A 17,945-nucleotide genomic window follows, 5' to 3' on the forward strand; every position below is an offset into this window, starting at 1 on the left:
GTTTGAGATCTATCAAAAAATTGAATGTTTTAAGAGCTACTTGCTTTCATTTCATTCTTAAGGAATGCCTTCTTTGATATTATATCACATGTAGGCCACTTAGAAAAATCTTTTTATGTATGTCCTCCGTAACCCTGATATTGGGATGAAGGAAAAGAAAACAAATTCAAGAATACCTCTGAAGTTATGTACATTATTGATCATATTAAACATTATTAATTTGTACTGTATATTTCTATAATTCAGGTTTAGAATGGGGAAAGCAGTGCTCTACCTTATTTCTCAAACCACTGCATTTTTCCGTTCTGAAAGGCACTGAAGAGTGGGGCTAGGCTTGGGCATTTTTCTCTGGGTCCAAGGTTGACTTTGTTCTAAGGTCTGTGACTTAACTGCTGAGCACGTGATCACTCAGACACAGGAGTGTCCATAGTGTGTCCAAACATTTGTTCCCCCATAGTGTCCACGCATTTGTTATCTATGTCTGTGTCACTATTACTGCTTGGCAGATAAGATCATCTATACCATTTTTCCAGATTCCACATATATGCATTAATATAACAATATTTGTTGGACTGCCTAGTGCTATTGTTGTTCAGTTACTCAGTCGTGTCTGACTCTTTGCAACCCCCTGGACTGCAGCACCCCAGTCTTCCCTGTCCTTCACCATCTCCATCTTCACCTTTGCTCAAACTCATGTCTGTTGAATCAGTGATGCCATTGAACCATCTCATCCTTTGTCATCCCCTTCTCCTCCTGCCTTCAGTCTTTCCCAGCATCAGGGTCTTTCCCAATGAGTTGGACCTTCACATCGGGTGGCCAAAGTATTGGAGCTTCAGCATTAGTCCTTCCAATGAATATTCAGGGTTGATTCCCTTTAGGATTGACTGGTTGGATCTCCTTGCTGTCCAAGGGACTCTCAATGGTCTTCTCCAGCACCACAGTTCAAAGGCATCAATTCTTCAGCACTCAGCCTTTTTTATTGTCCAGCTCTCATATCCATACATCAGTTCAGTGCAGAAGCTCAGTGTCTCTGACTCTTTGTGACCCCATGGATTATAGCACGCCAGGCTATCCTGTCCATCACCAACTCCCAGAGCTTACTCAAACTCATGTCCATAGAGTTGGTAATGCCATCGAACCATCTCATCTTCTGTCATCCCCTTCTCCTCCTGCCTTCAATCTTTCCCAGTATCAGGGTCTTTTCCAATGAGTCAGTTCTTCGCATCAGGTGGCCAAAGTATTGGAGTTTTGGCTTCAGCATCAGTCCTTCCAATGAATATTCAGGACTGATTTCCTCTAGGATAGACTGGTTGGATCTCCTTGCAGTCCAAGGGACTCTCAAGAGTCTTCTCCAATAACACAGTTCAAAAGCAGCAATTCTTCAGTTTTCTTTATAGTCCAACTCTCACATCCATACCTGACTACTGGAAAAAATCATAGCTTTGACTAGATGGGCCTTTGTTGGTGAAGTAATGTCTCTGCTTTTTAATATGCTGTCTAGGTTGTTCATAGCTTTTCTTCCAAGGAGCAAGCATCTTTTAATTTCATGGCTGTAGTGATTTTGGAGCCTCCCAAAATAAAGTCTCTCACTGTTTCCATTGTTTTCCCATCTATTTGCCATGAAGTGATGGGACCGGGTGCCATGATCTTAGTTTTCTGAATGTTGAGTTTTAAGCCAACTTTTTCACTCTCCTCTTTCACTTTCATTAAGAGGTTCTTTAGTTCTTCTTCACTCTCTGCCATAAGTGTGGTGTCATCTGCATATCTGAGGTTATTGATATTTCTCCCAGCAATCTTGATTCCAGCTTGTGCTTTATCCAGCCTGGCATTTCACATGATGTACTCTGCACATAATAAGTTAAATAAGCAGAGTGACTATATACAGCCTTGACATACTGCTTTCCCAATTCTGAACCAGTCTGTTGTTCCATGTCCAGTTCTAACTGTGGCTTCTTGACCTGCATGCAGGTTTTGCAGGAGGCAGGTGAGGTGGTCTGGTATTCCCATCTCTTTAAGAATTTTCCACAGTTTGTTGTGATCTACACTGTCAAAAGGCTTTAGCACAGTCACTGAAGCAGAAGTAGATGTGTTTCTGGAATTCTCTAGCTTTTTCTGTGATCCAACAGATGTTGGCAATTTGATCTCTAGTTCCTCTGCCTTTTCTAAATCCAGCTTGTACATCTGGAAGTTCTCAAGTTCACACACTGTTGAAGCCTAGCTTGAAGGATTTTGAGCATTGCTTTGCTAGCATGTGAAAAGAGTGCAGTTGTGCGGTAGTGTTAATGAGATTATTAGAAAGTTCACAAATACCTGCTCAGTTTTGTTCAATAGTTAAAGATGCAACCCGAATAAAAGCAGATACCGAAGCCACTTACACCTTCCGGTAATTTCATATTCAACTTTATCCTCTGAGATAGGGCTGACCTTGTTACTCCCAATTTAGAAGATTAGAACATGGATGAAAATATGAAATGACTCTCACACAGCCTAATTCAAGATAATCTGGAATTCTTTTCTAGCATAGATTTTTACTCAACTGGTCCTCTTCAGGAACAAAGGGAGCTAGGCACTGTATTTCAGGCCCTTTATTAACCTCCCTATCCAAACACCACCACCAAGATACACAAGTATCTAAAAGGGTGTGTGAATTGCCTTCATTCAACTTTATCAGCTTAACTCAATGCATTTATTTCCAGGGGAAAATAAGGAAATGAAAAGGTATATATTTCCTTGAAAGGAGAACCTAGGAGAAATGACTAATGAAACTAGATAAGGTTGTTTGCTTTTAGGGAGAAACAAAGTCCAATTTTATTAAATTGCCTTAGGTGTTTCTTGTACTATTTTTGTTATGTCCTTAATTCAGAAACTGGTCTACTATAATTATTAGAAATATAGGCATTTCACTTTAGTTCAGTGGACTTGTTCCTGAAAAATCTTGTATTGTATAATAAAAATAAGGTTTATAGGAAAAATAGAGCTGAAGCAGACGCTTCAAGATCTATGCAACTCTGTACCTAAGGCACTAACAAAAGTAAAATGTGGTGTCATGGAGAGGGTATCCCGGGGATACCAGAGTCACCTGCAGGTGGAGGAGAGAGTCACTCAGGGACGATCAGAAGCACACAAAATATCGTATATTAATGCATAAATGTGGAATCTAGAAAATGGTATGCATGATATTATTTGCAAAGCGTAAGTAGAGACACAGATGTAGAGAACAAATATATGGATACCAAAGGGGAAAGGAGAGGGGCGGCAGGAATTGGGAGGCTGGGATTGACACACACACACAGTTGACACTATGTATAAAATAGATAGGGGCTTCCCAGGTGGCTCAGTGGTAAAGAATCCACCTGCCTAGGCAGGAGAGTCAGGAGACATGGGTTCAATCCCTGGGTTGGGAAGATCCCCTGGAGGAGGAAATGGCAACCCACACTGTTCAGTATTCTTGCCTGAAAAATCCCACGGACAGAGGAGCCTGGTGGGCCACTGTCCATGGGGTCACGCAGTCAGATACGGCTGAATGACAGCATGCAAGTATAAAACAGGTAACTAATGAGAACCTGGTGTGTACCACAGGGAACTCTACTTACTGCACTGAGGTGACCTGGGTGGGGAGGAAGTCCAAAGGGGAGGCATACATACATACGTGTGGCTGACTCACTGATGCACGGCAGAGGCTAACACAGCATTATAAAGCAACTGCTTCCCTGGTGGCTCAGTGGCAAAGAATCTGTCTGCAGTGCAGGAGACCCGGGTTTGATCCCTGGGTTGGGAAGATCTGGAGGAGAGCATGGCAACCCACTCTAGTACTCTTGCCTAGAGAATCCCATGGACAGAGGAGCTTGGCAGGCTGCAGTCCTTAGAGTCACATGGCTGAAGCAGCAGCATACTCCAATAAAAATTAATTAAAACACAAACACACACACACACACACACACACACACACACAAAACGAAAACCACAGAAGCGAGGCTTTGATCTCAGGGGGAAGTGAAACCTGCCATGCAATGGCCCTGGGGTTGGGTGGGGGAACTCAGTGCCATGCTTCTTTCTTGTTTTAACTCAACTGGGGAGGCTCCTTCTGCCTGGACAAGTCAGGCTGAGGCCTTGTTCCTCTTGTCATTCTGGCTTTAGCGGCTTGGAAAGCTATATAATTTCCATGTTATGCAACCATCCTTTTCTTTTATAAGTGAGTTAATTAGTCTGAAAGGAAATCACAGCATAGCAGAACAGACTGCTGTGAAGCCAAATTATGGTGAGGTTTACCCACCTTGGTACATATTGGCTTCTGGACCATTAATTTGGCAATTTATAATATACCATGTTTTGACATAATTTTGTTGTTCCAGAGTGGCAATATTTATCTCTGAGAACATTGCTAATGTTTTAGACAATGTGTGCAATCTCTTGATTTAAGATAAAAATAAGCTCCTTAGAGAAAAGGACCAAATCCTCATGTATATTCTCCTTTCATAACGCATAATGGAGGCTACCCACTCCAGTATATTCTTCGGCTTCCCTGGTGGCTCAGCTGGTAAAGAATCTGCCTGCAATGCAGGAGACCTGGGTTTGACCCCTGGATTGGGAATATCCCCTGGAGAAGGGAAAAGCTTTCCACTCCAGTATTCTGGCCTGGAGAATTCCACGGACTGTACAGATCATGGGGTCACAAAGAGTCGGACATGACTGAGCAACTTTCACTTCACTTTCATAATACATAATACAATACCTTGCACACAGGAGACAAGCCAAAGATACCTGCAGACTCATTAAATCTCATGATTTAATCTTGTATAACTAGACTTACTCTGATAGGAAAGAAAATAAAAACTGAAAAATTAGGGTTCAATAAAAAGTCAATGCAATTGCATCCTAATATAAAGAAGGAACCAAATTCTGTTCAGAATTTTATATCCAAAATAAAATTTTTTAATTTAAAAACTTAGTGATAAAAATATTAGACACTAAATAAGAAACACTGGTGACCAATGTTTTAAATGGGAAGTAAGATTTGAAACAAGTTTCTATCCTTTAAAATAGCACAAAAATGTCAGCTTAAATTCTCTTTGAAGACTATCAGGATGCCAATTTTTCAAATTTTGATGTTACACCTTTCGATTCACTTGTCAATATTGATAAAAACGAGGCATTTAAGCAAGAGTTTTTTAAATCAAGTAAAGTGAATTAGTTTAAAAAAAATGATGCTAGGGTACAATATGTGTCTTTAGAAAGTGCATCTTCCTCTAGCAAGCATTTTTTACAAATTTATGTGGCTGTTCCATGCAAGATTAAATCTGTCTTTATCTTAAGAACTGTAATATCTGATAATATACTGTCTTACAATAAAAGTATGATATTCAGAAGGTCTGGTAATAACAGATTTCCACCATTGTCCCAGGCAGGGAAGAAACGTGAATATTGAAAAGAAATGCTTTTAATTATCCTTCAATAAAAAATAAATTATTAACAAAATAAACAAAAAAGAAAAAAAAGAAATGCTTTTAAAAGTTTTTGATTCATCAAATGAGTCTCTTTTTGAAGAATATAATTTTAGCTATTTATATTCTCCATTTTCTGCCTTTCTAACAAATGCCACTTGTAAGTGACAATTAATCAAGTTTTCATAGCAATCTGTACAATTACTCTAGGAATTGATATACCAACATTCAAAACTGATAGTATAAGGACGACTATATAATTAATATAGGGGCTTCCCTGGTGGCTCAGATGGTAAAGCTTCTGCCTGCAATGCGGGAGACCTGGGTTCGATTCCTGGGTCGGGAAGATCCCCTGGAGAAGGAAATGGCAATCCACTCCAGCACTCTTGCCTGGAAAATCCCATGGACGGAGGAGCCTGATAGGCTACAGTCCATGGGGTCGCAAAGAGTCGGACACGACTGAGCGACTTCACTTTCACTTTCATATAATTAATATAAAGCAGAAAATTCCCTTGAATACTGTGGTCACATGTGACATCTTCAGAAAATAGGATCTAAATATAAGAAGTCTTATAGTATAGGCTTTTAAAATAACAGGATCATTTCAATAAAAATTTTAAATAAATTATGATATAATATTTTGTATGTACCTTGAAATTGGTGATGGTGCTACATAGACTTGTATGGACTATTTGAGTGTCTTTAAGTATGTCTGTGTACATATATACACATACAACAAGTCTTGGTAAAGAATGAATAAAATTCCAGTTATCCTTAGCCCATTACCATATATTATGTATGCATTCTCATCCATTCATTAAAAGTTTATCCTATCCCATTCTTTTGTAATATATCTTTAAATTTTCAGATGCTTCTGGAAATTTAGGAAGGATTTGTTAGCTAAAACTATTGCACACCACAACATAAGCTATAGCATATTAAGAATACAATGTAAGCAGGCACATAAGTGTATGCCATTTTTGGTGATTGGAAATGTAGAAAAACCATAGCAAAAATGTGGACCATGCTTCCCTTGTCTTTTTTACTTCAAATCCACCACACTGAATGGATTTTTATAAGGCATATACTTGTTCATGACCTCTAGTGTTAAGAAATTCTGTCATGTTTGAAAACGAGTCCCTCTTCGAGCCTGTGTCCCTGTTAATAGCTGAAAGGTCAATGGAGCTGCTAAACAGTTTGTATTACTGTCAGGGTGGCCATGAAAACACCGCCTGCAGCAAGAGGACCTGGCAGCTGGGTCAACAGGCACTGCGGGGATTTATCAGCCTAGGGAGGCCACTTGCATAAAACTCCGACTGATGAGTTGGGACTAGACTGGCTTATTGGGCTAAACCCTCTCCATTATGCATGGCTTTCTTTAGGATGGCAGAGCTGCCTGCCAGCTCCCTGAGACATATGCGAAGGATAAACAGAACCAATTTCCTCTCATGAAGTGATTTTTTTTGGTGGAAAAAGAAAACCACCACTCTTCAGCATCCAGCATACTAAGTAGTAGGATGAAGATATTAAGAAAAAAGTAAACAAAGAACAGTGGGGGGGGCGCATATTGGGGAGGATACAGAAGAGCAGGGTTTTTTTTAATATTAATACCATCATATTTATTAGTTTTCAGACGTCCAAATAACCCATACCTAAACAGAAGAACATTGCAAACTGTTGTTACTAGCAGCAACAGTCCTTAAACAGCAAGGGTTTAGGTGAATTAGGAGTGATTTCAAGATGAGATTAAAAGTCATAGTTTTTCTTTTAGCAGCTGGTATATGAACAGTAAAACCATAAATACATAGACACCCTGGTTTAGGCATGAGGGCAGTTTTTGATATTGGTCATACAGAAGTCTGGAGATAGGATGTTTCTGTAAAATAACCTCTGAAGCTGGGAATTTGCATTGTTAATTTACAGACTTCTTAAGGGAATGGGCTGTGTGATTTGAGTGGGTATAATAGATAAGCAAGGTGTTAAAATAGAAAAAGACTGGGTACATGGTAATTAACTCAGTATGTTTAAGAATGATGTTGTTTTACAAATTCCTGGAGAAATAACCCTGGAAATATTTCCAGGTCAAAAAAGGGCCTTTAGTTTCAGTTCATCTGATACAAAAATTAAAGAATCTTTTTCAATAGTGTGAAAAGATTTGCATTCTATAAAAATGAAGCTTGGTAAATTCATAACTCTGTTAGAATTCTTTCATTTCTGCTCCTCAGGAGCACTTGTGTGATTCTGAAAGGATTTAACGAAGAACAAGCCTCTAAGACATGACCTGAACAATTGAAAACTAGACTCAGAGTTCTTCCCCTGGTGACTCAGACAGTAAAGAACACGCCTATAATGCAGGAGACCTGGGTTCAATACCTGTGTGAGGAAAATCCCCTGGAGAAGGGAATGGCAACGCACTCCAGTATGCTTGCCTGGAGAATCCCATGGACAGAGGATCCTGGTGGGCTAAGGTCCATGGGGTTACAAAGAGTTCTTTAAAACTCTGTGGACATCTTGACCCCAATTTTGACCCTAAAACAACCTCAAAAGTTGTGAGATCAATCACCTGAAATAATCCTTGAGTGCATGGAATGAGCACCAATGATACTAAAGAACAGCATAGGCTTTAAATCCATTATATTATCTTCACAGCGCTCTGTGAGGCAGAAGCAGAATGCTCACCTGCACTTGATAGACAGGCAGAGGAGCAGTGTGGTGGCGTCCACATTCCAAGATTCAGAGACAAGACCATCTGACTACTGGGCTTGCCAGGATCAACTAACTTCTTGTCTGAACCAGCCTTGGGGGACACTATTAAATGAAACTAACATGATGGCCCAGTTCCCGTGCTCAGCATTGACCTGCTGGCTGAAGGAGTCCCAGACCACGGCACGCAGAACCCAATACTCGAGGCTTCAGGGGACCTAGTGAGGTGGGCCAGTAAACTGGGAGATTGGCATTGACTCAATTCTAACTCCACTCCACCATGAGACTTAATTTTTCTACCTCTGAAGGTATCCCCATGCTAAGATGGAGGCAATATTCGTCTCTTTTCTGCTTTTCCCTTAAAATCTCCTATGTCCTAGTTAAGCTGTAGAGAAAGCTGGTTGTATTCTCATGGAAGTTTTCTTTGATTACAATGGCATTTGTGTTTTTTATAATAGGCTATCAAACTATCCTTTCTGAGAAGGATGCCCACTGTAAAGGATTTTACATTTATGTCAATAGTTAAGTAACATATAGGCTGGGGGCTTCCCAGGTTGCTCAGTGGGTAAAGAATCTGCCTGCAATTTAGGAGACGTGGAAGATGTGGGTTTGATTCCTGGGTCGAGAAGATCCCCTGGAGGAGAAATTGGCAACCCACTCCAGTATTCTTGCCTGGAGAATTCCATGGACAGAGGAGCCTGGTGGCCTACAGTCCATGGGGTCACAGAGAGTCGGACACCGCTGAGCGGCCAAGAACTCAAACAATAGATAGCCTGAGACCAGACTGTCCTTACAGATGGAGGTGGTAATGCTGGGACCTCATCCGATCTTGTCAAAATGACCCAAGAATATGGCATATCATTTATAAATTCCCGCATCTTCTTTTTAAAAACTTATTTTTAACTGGAAGAAAGTTGCTTTACAATGTTGTGTTGGCTTCTGCAGTACAGCAAACGTGAATAGCTGTATGTATTCACATACCCCCTCCTTGGTGAGCCTCCTTCCCCTCCCACCCTTCTAGATCATGTCAGAGCACTGAGCTGAGCTCCCTGTGCTGCACAGCAGCTTCCCACGAGCTCTCTGTTTTACACACGGTACTACTCTCTCAGTTCATCCCACCTTCTCCTCTCCTTCCACTGCTGTGTCTACAAGCTTCACTTTGTTGTGTGTGTGTGTGCGTGTGTGTGTGCAGGAAAAAAGAGAGAAAACACAAATCTTACGGTGTGTAAGAATGGAACGTCTATGACAACAATGCAGAATATAAGATTTCTATGATTTATAGTTCTCCTCTTTTAGAGCCATGAGTCAACTGATACTTGAAATTTATTCTGAAAACATTATTTGAACAAGTCTGGGGTTCCTCCACAAGAATACAGTTAATCTAAGATTTTAATTGGAATGAGGTATTTGTTGTAACAAGAAATATCTGTGGATTATTATTATTATTATTTTTTGGTTGATGAGGCTCTTTCTTCAAATTCCCCCTTAAGTGTTTTAGAAAAGCAGTTGTGCCCTGAAGCAGACGTCCTATTAACATTGTGAGGGTAGTAATTTGCTCGTGTTTCCAAAATAGCCCCATTCACATATACTGAAGTGTCTGCTTATACAGACCTTCCACTCGTGTCGGGAGAGCTACTATAATAATAAACGTTGGCATCCAAATCGAAACAGCATGCGGCTCCCAACAAATGTTTATGAAAACATTTGTTTTCTTACAGTCAGTTTACTTTTGAAATGTATGCCTAGGCCTGTGTACAAGGATGGTGTCTCTGGGACTCTGTTAATCCCTCCCCCACCTCCTCAAAACCAAACACACCTCTTAACCCTGGCCCCACACGTGACAGGACTCACCAGAAACCAGGCACCACAGTGAAAAGTCAGGCCTTTGAGGTTATGTCACTCTGAGACCACCCTACGAGAGGAGGCCCCGAGATCGCAGAGCCAAGGCCCCTCACGGCAACCCTGGTAATTAGACACTAATAATGGACTGAAGGTGTAACATTCACCTCAACTCACCACCAACAGACTAAACAATCCATAGGAAGAGAGAAACCTTTAGAATGAGTAATACAGCAGAAAGCTTGCAAAAGCGTATCAACTTTGACAAACATAATGGAATAACAATGGCTATTTCAAAACGAATGGCATTAGATCCAAGTGAAACCCCAGAATGCATTCTGAATCGTTAGAAGGCTGCTAGTTTATGAATTAACATTGGTTTGATGTTTGTTCTTAATATCGCCCACTTCAATAATCACCAAGGTATCTGATTTCTGATTTTTTTTTCATTCGTTAGTTTGCTTCTCATGAAGGACACTCAAGGAGGAAAAGAACCCTTACAGCGTGTAGATGGGTACTTCTCTTATTGTGAAAGAAAATGCATACTGTTAAATAGAGACGGAAAGCTATCATCATCGCTATGTGACAGATGGGTATATATGATGTCCTCTATCACAGACCATTTAGCATTGATTATCCCTTTTTGTTCTGCAACACCAACGTCAACCTATATTTTTCTTACGAAAGACAATGAATGCTTTCTGGGGTGGAAAAAGGACAAGAATCTCCATTTGTTAGTCAGTGATTTTTTCAGAAAAACATACACAATTTATAACCTACAAATATTTTTAAAGGGGAATTAAATGAATGCTTTTAGTAAACTTTTTGGATTATTGGAATGTTTTTCTCCTAAAAGAGACTTGAAATTTGGGGATTTCAATTTGCACATGGGCTCGTGAGGTTAACTTAGCATAGAAAGAATTAGAAATTCACTCACATGGTGGTGTTTTAAGCATCCTTAAGAATAATACAGACAAATCTCACAGATAATGTTGGGCAAAAGAAACCAGAAACAAGTACATCTTATACGATTCCACTTATACAAAGTTCAAAAACGTGCTAGGTCAGTTAGTCGTATCCAACTCTGTGAGACACCATGGATTGTAGCCTACCGGGTTCCTCTGTCCATAGGATTTCCTAGGCAAGATTACTGGAGTGGGTTGCCATTTCCTCCTCCAGGGGATCATGCCCACCCATGTGAGATCGAACCTGAGTCACATGCATTGGCAGGTGGATTCCTTACCATTGTGCCACCTGGGAAGTTCAAAAATGGGAGAAGCTAATCTATGCTGTTAGAGGTCACGGGATGATTCCTCTTGGCAGGGGAGGTAACTAGAAACAGAAATGAGGGGTCTTCAGGCCACCCTTCTTCTGGGTGCTGGTTTCAGTGTGTGTCACTTATGAAAAACTGTCATACTGTATGCTTATGATTTGGGGCCTTTTCTGAATACATGCTTCAGTAAAAAGTTTGAAAAAAAAAGGATTAAAAATTCATAGCACTGTGAAGCTAGAGTCTGACCACAACTGGTTCCACAGTGGTCACATACGTGAGTATACTGAAGTCCTGCAGTAATTGTTTCTAAACTTACACCTAAAATCTATTTGACAGTATGTAATTTTAGTGGCTTCTGAGAGTTTTGACTTTATCCATGAAATTAACAACTAACTTGTGATGACCCAAGATAATTTGAAAGTTGAGTGTGTGCTGAAGTTGGGTTAGGTGGGTAGAGGGTAGCAGGGGAGGGATAATTATATTTTCTAAAGGATGAAACATTCACATCTTCCTTTTGCTGAAGTCAGTAACAAAATACTTCTGTAGTTTTCATTTGTTTGGTCAAAGAAGCTGTGAGCTTCCAGATAGCTGTCAAATGAGGCTTCGATATTGAATTGCCAAAAAAAACTTTCCTTGTGTGTGAGCATGCTCAGTTGATCAGTTGTGTCCAACTCTTTGCGACCCCAAGGACTGTAGCCAGCCGACCCTGTAGTCAGTGGCTCTCTGCTGACTACAAGGATGCTATGGCTATGTACATGATCAAAATAACGCTTTTGAAGGTCAGGGTATTGAAGTCTAAGTTTTAGAGCCTGGAGCTGAGGGAGTCTCAGGAGAGCACTCAGCAGATGGACAGGGCAGAAATGTTCATCTTTGAGTGCTAATTGCAATTCCATCACTAATTTGAATGTACTGGAATAACTTAAGAGAATATTACTTGACTTAATAGAATGTTAAAAAAAACCTCACCTTTTGGGATCGATAATTTTGTAGAGTTTTCCATTGTGAGTCTGGGTCATACTTTTACTACTCGACAGAATGTAAACTTCACCTATGGAGAGAGAAATACAGTAAGTTAGTTTACAGTATTGTACGGCTTTACCTCCTATTGACTGTGTGTGTATGCTCAGTTGCTGAAATTGTGTCTGACTCTTCGCGACCCCATGGACTGTAGCCCACTAGACTCCTCTGACAATGGGATTATCTCGGCAAGAATACTAGAGCAGGTTGCGATTTCCTCCTCCAGGGGATCTTCCTGACCCAGGGATCAAACTCAAGTCTCCTATGTCTTCTGGATTGGCAGGTGGATTTTTTTTTTAAAATCACTGATTCTTTACCACCTGGGAAGCCCCATGTGTATGTCTATATGTATATTGGGCTTCCCAGGTGGTGCCAGTGGTAAAGAATCTGCCTGCCAATGCAGGAGACACAGGAGATGCGGGTTCAATCCCTGGGTTGGAAAGATCCCCTGGAGGAGGGCATGGCAACCCACTCCAGCATTTTTGCCTGGAGAATCCCACAGACAGAGGAGCCTGGAAGGCTACAGTCCATGGGGTGGCAAAAGAGTCGGACGTGACTAAAGTGACTAAGCACACACAGTACATACATATATATTCATACATCCTCAGAAGATCACTGGCCTGAAGATCATGAGAGCTTCCCAAGTCTACCCTCAGTGACTCTGGTCACTTCTTCCCACATCCCCCCATGGCTCTGGCTTGAGCAGAGCGTAATCTCTCACCTTGATGATGGCCACAGCCTCCTAGCTGATCTCCCTGCTTACTCTTATTCTTCTAGGTTTACTCTCAGTATACCAGCTACAGAGATTCCTTACAAGGCAGGCGAGAGTGTATAAATTGGATTACCCTCTTCTGTATCAACACCCTCCAATGACTTCTGATTTCCCTCCAACGGCTTCTACTCTCTCCAAGCCCAGGCTAAGTCCTGACAGAGGTCTATGACAACGTGCCCCTTATTGCTCTGATGCCATCTGCAATGTTCCTAGCCTCACTGGCCTCCTGACTTTGGAAATGGGAGGCAAGTTCCTGGCCCAGCATCCTGTTTCAGGCCCCCACTGTCCTAGGCTGCTCCTGTCTTAGCATCTGTCCCAGGTCCTGTCTGTCAGTAGACCACCACTACGTACATTTCCCCCCTTTTATCTGTGCTTATGTCATCTTTCTTGACTGTACTGTTTATTTATTTTAATAGATCTTTTTGACTTGGACCATTTTTTAAGTCTTTATTAAATTTGTTACAATATTGCTTCTGTTTTATGTTTTGGCTTTTTTGGCTTTGAGGCATGTGGGACCTTGGCTCCCTGACCGGGGAGGGGACCCTCTGCACTGGAAGGAGAAGTCTTAACCACTGGACCACTCGGGAAGTCCCCTTATTGTGTTATTTAAAAGTACGCTTGTCCAGCTCCTAGTATACTTTGTGCCAACTCTTTCCTCTTAGAAGAGAACCACTCTCATTTATGACCATTCCTTCCATATAATCCAATACATAGACCTGATCATATGAATAGGGAATTAGAAGTTGTTTTTATGATTATATTTTTATGAGGCTTTAAAATTTGTGTTTGGTTCTCATTCATGAAATAGTCTTTGATTTAGTCTATATTTCTCTATTTTACTCTGTTATTATGTATTAAGCACACCCTACTGCTTTCTCACTTCTGGAAAGGATATTATGGGACTTATAATAAAAACATGACACAACAGAAAAAATGGCATTAAAAAACTAAGGAATGTAAGTAAAAAAAAATTCAAATTTGTTTCATCAACTACTTGATGTAGTTTACCACATTTAATCCTTAAAACAAACCCATTCTGATTTTATGGTTAAAAACATACACACACACACACACATCCAGAAAAAACTCATAAAAAAAATCTAACTCAATTTATTATATGGCTCTTAATTAAAAACCAAAGAGTTTACATTAAACAGTGACAGTACATTTACTCTAAATTATGAAATATACATGATATTTTTGGGTTTGGACAGTAAGAACTGTGTGTGCTTCATTTCTGGTTCTCCTCCCAACATTGTATTAAGTATGGACAGATATTTGGACATTTGAACCATGGTAGAAGGATAAATGATGGTGAGTTATTGGCAGTAAGGTCTGGGGCAACCAAAATGATTCATCAAAATGATTCTAAATACTTATCTCTAACTCTGTCACAAACAATTTGATCTTAATTTATACTTTAAAATCAGAGTTTGCCAATGACGTTTAAATTATATTACAGAAGATTGAAGTGAGAAAGGCTATATTTCTGGTTCATTTGAATGGGGTAGAAGAATTTCAAAGCAAACTTAAATGCAAGATGCTTGCAATGCTAAAACAAGCAAAAGACAGATTGGACTACTCTTCTTTGAATCCCTATATTCCTGCAGCTCTGAAATCTGTGTTTTGTGTTGCAGGAATCTAGTTTGAGTTCCTTGGCAACCTAAGTGAATGGCATGGAGCTATTTCTGATGAATTCTCTATTTGGTGGAGTTAAACCAAATCTGAACATTTAGTATAAATAATTATGATTTAGATGAAAACACAACTTCTCTTTTTTAATACCTAGAAATTCATGTTCAAGGCTAAAGGAGCATGGTAGCCATAGTTTGTTTGAATATTGCTCTTTAAAGGGAATCATTATGATAGCTACATTTATCTCCAAAATTTAAAACTGGTAGCATTTCACTGTTTGGTAATTCAATTCACTCTTTTCAATTCAATTCAATTCAATTCATTTCACTCTTTGGTATTCCAATTATCAACCTCGTTTTGCTTTTTAAACTGCATACGTTTTGATAATATATCAACAAATAAATTGCATGTTATACTGGAGATTATCAAGGAAAAGATAATTTTCATTCTGTTGGAAAGCAAATCTATAAACTCAGATTATTGCCAACAAATTTCATGCCCTGATGGGCAAAAAAGTAAAAAATTAGGAAATGAAGTGAGATTCAGACTGCAACATATTTTAAATTTATTTCAAGAGACATGGATAAATGGAAAGGTTTTCAGATAGAGAATATAAACAAATGACTTAACTGATTCAAAGATATCAGTAGCCATTTGAAATTTTCTCTCTCTCTAAGATTCAAAAATTCTCTTTTGTTTCCAACTCCCATCTTCCTGCTTTGTTCCTTTCATGTTTCTGGCGTAGAAATAAGACTTAAAGACCCCCAGAGAAAGTTTATTGTAAGTGAATATTGAACTGGTCATCTTTGCTGGAGGTTACATTTCCAACAAATGGAGGTTGAGATTATTTTGCTTGCTTTTCACAGTAGAACAGAGCCTCTTGGGCAAAGATCGAGAATGGAACTTAACAGAAATAGTTTGTACAGTACCTAATTCGTCTTCTCCAAATCCCAAAATGTGACCTGAAAAGTAGCCTCTACAGGAACCACCATTGCCAAGACAGAGTGGCTTTTCTTGCCATTGCTTGCTCACAGGACTTTGCTGGAGGGTTAAGAAATTCCTACAAGAAAAACATACCAGAAACCTGTGAGGAAAATGTGCTTTTGCCTAAAAGACACAATGACATATTTAAAATAAAGCTGATAATAAATAATTCCTGTGCCGTGGACCTGGCTTCTAAAGGGAAAAATAATATAGCCAAAAATGTGTGTGAATACTCTGAAAGTCCCATGTGAGGAAAAAGTACTTAAAGATGACATTTTGTTTGGAGGGGGTGGGTACTAAAAGTACCTGAGTATGAGAAATACCCTCCCCTTCATCTGGAGAATGATACTTCCTATCCAGGACTAGACATCATGCTGCGCTATTAATCAGAGAGAGGGACAGGGGAAGGGCACAAGGTCAGTTCACTTTTCTATTTCCTTTTAGTGACCAAGCATATCAGCTCTGCCATATGCCTGAATGACAGTGACTTGGGAAACAAGATCCTTATTTTGGGCTTCATTGCAGAGTTTCTTATAATTATCGACAGTGCGACCTCTAAGCTTTAGGCTAATATTTAATTTTGTAGTATTCCTATCAATAGAGAGAAATTAAGGTCTGTTGCCAAAAGTCCTGAAAGTTTGGCAAAAAAAAAAAAAAAAAAAAAAAATTCTTAGCCTTCCAATAATTTTTAAAATATTTATGTAACTCATGTAAAACTACATTTCTTCAATTTACTCATGATCATGTAAATTTATGTTAAGGATGAAAGGAAGAGTGTAAATAATATGAAATGTCCATCTGAAGACTTCTCTGCTCTTAAAAATTATTTTATGAATTTGATCAAGTCTGTTTCAAAACCATCTTTTAGGAAATTCTTTCATTTCCCCACCATACATGGTAGAACCAAAAGTAAATAATAGGACTTCCTTCGTGGTTCAGTGGTTAAGAATCTGCCTGCCAGTGCAAAGGACATGAGTTCAATCCCTAGTCCAGGGAGATTCCACATGCTGCGGAGCAACAAAGTCTGTGAGCTGCAAGTACTGAGGTCCACGCTCTAGAGCCCTTGAGCTGCAACAAGAGAAGCTATCACAATGAGAAGGCTGTGCACGGTAACAAGAGAGTAGCCACAACTCACGGCAACTAGAGAGAGCCCTTGTGCAGCAAGGAAGACCTAACACAGCCAAAAGGAAAAAGGAAAAGAAAGACTAACTGGTAGAATTGAAAAAAAAATTAATAAACAATAGTTTTTATGTGTCCCACACCTGACCTCCAAAGGGTGACATGCATTTGAATATTTTCTGATGATTTGCCCAATAATCAATGGATATGTCATTCGATCTATCAAACCATGGTGTCAGGAAGCCTACCCATTACGATCTCCAAACACGTAGCTTCCATAGAGTCTTTCTGACTGGCAGCCTCGGTAAACAAATCCACCAACCAAAGGACCATTACTGAATGGCTTGAATTCTAAAAGTGATGGCTCACTTTCTGGAAATAAATAGACATAACATTAGATCAAATGAAACATATTTTATAAAGGAAAACTAATGTAGGCCGGGGGCTTCCCAGGTGGCGCTAGTGGTAACCACCCTGCCAATGCAGGAGACGTAAGAGATGCAGGTTCAATCCCTGCATCAGGAAGATCCCTTGGCGGAGAGCATGGCAACCCACTCCAGTATTCCTGCCTGGAGAATCCCAATGACAGAGGAGCCTGGCAGGCTACATACAGTTCATGGGGTCACAAAGAGTCAGACATGACTGAAGCCACTTTGCACTCATGCACACACAACGTAGGCCATGCCACAGTCACTATGGTAATTTACTTTAACTCTGAAATGTGTTCCGTGATGCATAAGATGGATTCTTTCTATAGATCTTTAGTGGAAATAATTAACCCTTTTGCTTAAATATTATAAAATGTACAGGGCTTCCATGCATAGAAGAATGAAACAAAAATGCTCTACAAATGCTTATTGCTATTATAACTTCCAAGACATACCAAATTTTCAATGACAATCTCTCCGAACATTTTGGAAATCGTGGACTTTAGAACTAAAGTACTTAAATAATACTTAATTTTTTTAATATTGAATTTTTTGTAGAAATACTTCTGCATATACCTCCTAAACTGAGTCAAACCTCTGTCAAATTCTATAAAATGTTTAAAAGTTTACACTTTAATGAAAATAAAGGCATGGTACATAAAAGGTCTTCAAAACCACATTTGTTGCACATTTTACAACACTGTCACTTAGTCAAGTAATATTTCCATTTAAAA

The 17,945-nt window shown here is 39.6% G+C and overlaps 1 protein-coding gene across 1 annotated transcript in view; it reads right to left on the reverse strand.

The window, feature by feature from the left end:
* Nucleotides 1-17,945, reverse strand: part of HHIP (hedgehog interacting protein) — a 108,920-nt gene that overhangs the window by 11,364 nt on the left and 79,611 nt on the right. Inside the window, exons 9-11 of the mRNA XM_052654847.1 lie at nucleotides 17,032-17,155; nucleotides 15,610-15,740; nucleotides 12,223-12,304 (exon numbers count right to left, since the gene is read on the reverse strand). Coding sequence (XP_052510807.1) covers nucleotides 12,223-12,304; nucleotides 15,610-15,740; nucleotides 17,032-17,155 — 337 coding nt within the window. The remainder of the gene's footprint in view (nucleotides 1-12,222; nucleotides 12,305-15,609; nucleotides 15,741-17,031; nucleotides 17,156-17,945) is intronic.

Source organism: Budorcas taxicolor, chromosome 17, assembly GCF_023091745.1.
Source record: "Budorcas taxicolor isolate Tak-1 chromosome 17, Takin1.1, whole genome shotgun sequence".
Classification (NCBI taxonomy): Eukaryota; Metazoa; Chordata; class Mammalia; order Artiodactyla; family Bovidae; genus Budorcas; species Budorcas taxicolor.